Source organism: Mizuhopecten yessoensis, unplaced genomic scaffold, assembly GCF_002113885.1.
Source record: "Mizuhopecten yessoensis strain PY_sf001 unplaced genomic scaffold, ASM211388v2 scaffold427, whole genome shotgun sequence".
Classification (NCBI taxonomy): Eukaryota; Metazoa; Mollusca; class Bivalvia; order Pectinida; family Pectinidae; genus Mizuhopecten; species Mizuhopecten yessoensis.
This window is the reverse complement of record NW_018403541.1, coordinates 4,481-10,976: the sequence shown is the minus strand read 5'-3', so window position 1 is coordinate 10,976 and position 6,496 is coordinate 4,481. Positions and strand designations below refer to the sequence as shown.

Below are 6,496 nucleotides of genomic sequence, written 5' to 3'. Positions count from 1 at the left end.
AACTTCATATTATGATTATAATGTATACCAAGTTTCATAGAGATCGGTCAAAAAATGTAGGAGGAGATTACCGGACAAACAAAAATTTAAGCCGGACGGGCGGACGGACGAACAAACCCATACCATAATACTCCCGTCAAAATTGACGGGGGCGATATGAAAAGGAATAATTCCTATTTTCACCTGTGTCAATTAAGATACAGGTATATTAAGAGTACAATAAATATAAACGAAGCACAGACAAAAAGAGTCATCAATGTCCCGATAATACAGGTTCCAAGTAACCAAATAGGAATTCCCTTCACCAGTTTATCGTCCCGATGGTACAGGGATCCAGGTAACCAAAACAGGAATCCCTTCACCAGTTTATCATCCCGATGGTACAGAGATCCATGTAACCAAACAGGAATCCCTTCACCAGTTTATCGTCCCGATGGTACAGGGATCCGGGTAACCAAAAAGGGAATCCCTTCACCAGTTTATCTTCCCGATGATACAGTTTAACCAAGTGGGAAATCCCTTCACCAGTTTATCGTCCCGATGGAACAGGGATCCAGGTAACCAAATAGGAAATCCCTTCACCAGTTTATCGTCCCGATGATACAGGGATCCAGGTAACCAAAAAGGGAATCCCTTCACCAGTTTATCGTCCCGATGATACAGGGATCCGGGTAACTAAAAAGGGAATCCCTTCACCAGTTTATCGTCCCGATGGTACAGGGATCCAGGTAACCAAAAAGGGAATCCCTTCACCAGTTTATCGTCCCGATGATACAGGGATCCAGGTAACCAAAAAGGGAATCCCTTCACCAGTTTATCGTCCCGATGATACAGGGATCCAGGTAACCAAAAAGGGAATCCCTTCACCAGTTTATCGTCCCGATGATACAGGGATCCAGGTAACCAAAAAGGGAATCCCTTCACCAGTTTATCGTCCCGATGATACAGGGATCCAGGTAACCAAAAAGGGAATCCCTTCACCAGTTTATCGTCCCGATGATACAGGGATCCAGGTAACCAAAAAGGGAATCCCTTCACCAGTTTATCGTCCCGATGATACAGGGATCCAGGTAACCAAAAAGGGAATCCCTTCACCAGTTTATCGTCCCGATGATACAGGGATCCAGGTAACCAAAAAGGGAATCCCTTCACCAGTTTATCGTCCCGATGATACAGGGATCCAGGTAACCAAAAAGGGAATCCCTTCACCAGTTTATCGTCCCGATGGTACAGGGATCCAGGTAACCAAAAAGGGAATCCCTTCACCAGTTTATCGTCCCGATGATACAGGGATCCAGGTAACCAAAAAGGGAATCCCTTCACCAGTTTATCGTCCCGATGATACAGGGATCCAGGTAACCAAAAAGGGAATCCCTTCACCAGTTTATCGTCCCGATGATACAGGGATCCAGGTAACCAAAAAGGGAATCCCTTCACCAGTTTATCGTCCCGATGATACAGGGATCCAGGTAACCAAAAAGGGAATCCCTTCACCAGTTTATCGTCCCGATGATACAGGGATCCAGGTAACCAAAAAGGGAATCCCTTCACCAGTTTATCGTCCCGATGATACAGGGATCCAGGTAACCAAAAAGGGAATCCCTTCACCAGTTTATCGTCCCGATGATACAGGGATCCAGGTAACCAAAAAGGGAATCCCTTCACCAGTTTATCGTCCCGATGATACAGGGATCCAGGTAACCAAAAAGGGAATCCCTTCACCAGTTTATCGTCCCGATGGTACAGGGATCCAGGTAACCAAAAAGGGAATCCCTTCACCAGTTTATCGTCCCGATGATACAGGGATCCAGGTAACCAAAAAGGGAATCCCTTCACCAGTTTAACGTCCCGATGGTAAAGAGATCCAGGTAACCAAATAGGAAATCCCTTCACCAATTTAACGTCCCGATGGTACAGGGACAATTCAAGGTGACACTCACATTTACCTCAATATGGCAGGGGTACCTACTGTGGACAATTTAAGGTTGGACTCACATTGACCTAAATATGGCAGAGTGTGTACTTAATGTGGACAATTTAAGGGGGCACCCACATTGACTTCAATATGGCAGGGGGGCCTACTGTGGGCAATTTAAGGTGGCACCCACATTGACCTAAATATGGCAGAGGGGGTACTTAATGTGGACAATTTAAGGTTGCACCCACATTGACCTAAATATGGCAGAGTGTGTACTTAATGTGGACAACAGGGATCCAGGTAACCAAAAAGGGAATCCCTTCACCAGTTTAACGTCCCGATGGTAAAGAGATCCAGGTAGCCAAATAGGAAATCCCTTCACCAACTTAACGTCCCGATGGTACAGGGACAATTCAAGGTGACACTCACATTTCCCTCAATATGGCAGGTGTACCTACTGTGGGCAATTTAAAGTGCCCCTCACATTGACTTCAATATGGCTGGTGTACCTACTGTGGACAATTTAAGGTTGCACTCACATTGACCTAAATATGGCAGAGTGTGTACTTAATGTGGACAATTTAAGGTGGCACTCACATTGACTTCAATATGGCAGGGGTACCTACTGTGGGCAATTTAAGGTGGCACCCACATTGACTTCAATACGGCAGGGGTACCTACTGTGGACAATTTAAGGTGGCACCCACATTGACCTAAATATGGCAGAGTGTGTACTTACTGTGGACAATTTAAGGTGGCACTCACATTGACTTCAATATGGCAGGTGTACCTCCTGTAGCCAATTTAAGGTGGCCCTCACATTGACTTCAATATGGCAGGTGTACCTCCTGTAGCCAATTTAAGGTGGCCCTCACATTGACTTCAATATGGCAGGGGTAACTACTGTAGACAATTTAAGGTGGCCCTCACATTGACTTCAATATGGCAGGTGTATCTACTGTGGACAATTTAAGGTGGCCCTCACATTGACTTCAATATGGCAGGTGGACCTACTGTGGACAATTTAAGGTGCCACTCACATTGACTTCAATATGGCAGGTGTACCTACTTTGGACATTTCATGTACAGCTGAACCACCAGAAAACATTTTTTAAGTTCACGAAATGGGCTTGAACAAAGTCTACAATAGCTATCTAATGTACATACCGAGCACTTAGTTTATTCTGTTCCTGGTCAAATCTGTAGTTACTTGGGTACTTATGAACTTTCACAACATGACTTTTTCTTTCTTTCCTAGTTGAAAATTTGCTATTGCATGACTCCACCAAACACTGAAACTGAAAAAAAGTAAAGTAATTTAGAGAATTTCATGTTTCAACCTCTTAATCATATTTGTAGCATGCTATTAACATTTCCATTATTCCCAAGATTAGCCAGGTTTTATTCCTCAAATAAACCAGTCATACTCCTTGGACAAACCCAGATTTATTCCTCAACTATTTAACAATGTTTACTCCTAAGTAAACCAGGTTTTATTCTTCAGATAAACCAGAAAGAATGCCTGTATCACTCACACTGATCCTTTGGACCAAGTGAGCTAAAAATTGTCCATTTTACCCAGCTTCATCCTTTAAATTTCCCAAAGACAATTTCTGATACATTTATTTACAACAAGAGGCCCATCGCTCACCTGGTATTAATCTCACACTTGTAACCTTAAAAGTGATATCAGTATTTATGATTAAAATTCATTCAAACGAACCTGTTAATTTATTTTAAAACATTTCACCCCTGTGATTGAAAGTCGAACAAAGTCATTATGTTGAACAAATGTTATAGCCTTTCATCTCAGGATGCAACTTGCAAAGTATCAACATCCTGGGACCCATGGTTATTCAGAAGAGGTCGCTTAAAGATTTTAAACAAATTTGACCCCTGTGACCATGAATATAAGTCAAAGTCATTCACTTTAACAAACATAGTAGTCCTTGATCCCAGCATGCTACTGACTAAATATCAATATCCTAAGCCTTTTGGTTATTCAGAACAAGTTGTTTAAATATTTTGAACATATTTGACCCCTGTGACCTTGAATATAAGTGAAGGTCATTTATTTGAACAAACATTGTAGCCCTTAATCTCAGCATGTTACTGGCCAAATATCATTACCCTGGACATTTTTGTTATTGATAAGAAGTTGTTTTAAGTTTTTAACATATTTGACCCCTGTGACCTTGAATATGGGTGAAGGTCATTCATTTGAACAAACTTTGTAGCCCTTCATCCCAGTTTGCTTCTGGCCAAATATCGACACCCTAGGCATTTTGGTTATTACCATTGGTTGTTTCTAGCTATAGCTATACCCCAGACAGATCAACTTACCATTAGTTGTTTCTAGCTATAGCTAAACCCCAGACAAATCAACTTACCATTGGTTGTTTCTAGCTAAAGCTATACCCTACACAGATCAACTAACCATTGGTTGTTTCTAGTTAAAGCTATACCCCAGACATATCAACTTACCATTAGTTGTTTCTAGCTATAGCTATACCCCAGACATATCAACTTACCATTGGTTGTTTCTAGCTATAGCAATACCCTACACAGATCAACGTACCATTAGTTGTTTCTAGCTATAGCTATACCCCAGACAGATCAACTTACCCTTGGTTGTTTCTAGCTATAGCTATACCCCAGACAGATCAACTTACCATTAGTTGTTTCTAGCTAAAGCTATACCCCACACAGATCAACTTACCCTTGGTTGTTTCTAGCTATAGCTATACCCCAGACAGATCAACTTACCATTGGTTGTTTCTAGCTATAGCAATACCCTACACAGATCAACTAACCATTGGTTGTTTCTAGTTATAGCTATACCCCAGACAGATCAATTTACCATTGGTTGTTTCTAGCTATACCTATACCCCAGACAGATCAACTTACCATTGGTTGTTTCTAGCTAAAGTTATGCCGCAGACAGATCAACTTACCATTAGTTGTTTCTAGCTATAGCTATACCCCACACAGATCAACTTACCCTTGGTTGTTTCTAGCTATAGCTAAACCCAAGACAGATCAACTTACCATTGGTTGTTTCAAGCTATAGCTATACCCCAGACAGATCAACTTCCATTGGTTGTTTCTAGCTAAAGCTATACGCCAGACAGATCAACTTACCATTGGTTGTTTCTAGCTATAGCAAAACCCCAGACAGATCAACTTACCATTGGTTGTTTCTAGCTATAGCTATACCCCAGACAGATCAACTTACCATTGGCTGTTCCTAGCTATAGATATACCCTACACAGATCAACTAACCATTGGTTGTTTCTAGCTATAGCTATACCCCCGACATATCAACTTACCATTGGTTGTTTCTAGCTATAGTTATACCCCAGACAGATCAACTCACTATTAGTTGTTTCAAGCTATAGCTATACCCTACACAGATCAACTTACCATTGGTTGTTTCAAGCTATAGCTATACCCCAGACAGATCAACTTACCATTGGCTGTTCCTAGCTATAGATATACCCTACACAGATCAACTACCCATTGGTTGTTTCTAGCTATAGCTATACCCAAGACAGATCAACTTACCATTGGTTGTTTCTAGCTATAGCAAAACCTTAGACAGATCAACTTACCATTGGTTATTTCTAGATATAGTTATACCCTACACAGATCAACTTATGATTAGTTGTTTCTAGCTATAGCTATACCCCAGGCAGATCAACTTACCATTGGTTGTTTCTAGCTATAGTTATACCCCAGACAGATCAACTCACTATTAGTTGTTTCTAGCTATAGCTATACCCTACACAGATCAACTTACCATTGGTTGTTTCTAGCTATAGCTATATATTTCACAAAGATCAACTAACCATTTGTTGTTTCTAGCTATAGCTATACCCTACACATATCATCTTGCCATTGGTTGTTTCTAGCTATAGCTATACCCTACACAGATCATCTAACTATTGGTTGTTTCTAGCTATAGCTATACCCCACAAAAATCATCTTACCATTGGTTGTTTCTAGCTATAGTTATACCCCACAAAGATCATCTAATCATTTGTTGTTTCTAGCTGTACCCCACACAGATCAAGATACCACTGGTTGTTTCTAGCTATAGCTATAGCCCCGACATATCAACTTACCATTGGTTGTTTCTAGCTATAGCTATACCCTACACATATCATCTTGCCATTGGTTGTTTCTAGCTATAGCTATACCCTACACATATCATCTTGCCATTGGTTGTTTCTAGCTATAGCTATACCCTACACATATCATCTTGCCATTGGTTGTTTCTAGCTATAGCTATACCCTACACATATCATCTTGCCATTGGTTGTTTCTAGCTATAGCTATACCCTACACAGATCATCTTACCATTGGTTGTTTCTAGCTATAGCTATACCCCAGGCAGATCAACTTACCATTGGTTGTTTCTAGCTATAGCTATACCCCACACAGATCATCTTACCATTGGTTGTTTCTAGCTATAGCTATACCCTACACAGATCATCTAACCATTGGTTGTTTCTAGCTATAGCTATAGCCCCGACATATCAACTTACCATTGGTTGTTTCTAGCTATAGTTATACCCC

General features: G+C 41.0%; 1 protein-coding gene across 1 annotated transcript in view; it reads right to left on the bottom strand.

The window, feature by feature from the left end:
* LOC110448486 (protein lethal(2)k10201-like) overlaps positions 1-5,726 on the bottom strand; it is a 6,877-nt gene extending 1,151 nt beyond the window's left edge. Inside the window, exons 1-2 of the mRNA XM_021494754.1 lie at positions 5,718-5,726; positions 3,086-3,216 (exon numbers count right to left, since the gene is read on the bottom strand). Of these exons, the coding sequence (XP_021350429.1) occupies positions 3,086-3,216; positions 5,718-5,720 (134 nt within the window). The 5' untranslated portion in view covers positions 5,721-5,726. The remainder of the gene's footprint in view (positions 1-3,085; positions 3,217-5,717) is intronic.
* Between the last annotated feature and the right edge of the window lie 770 nt (positions 5,727-6,496).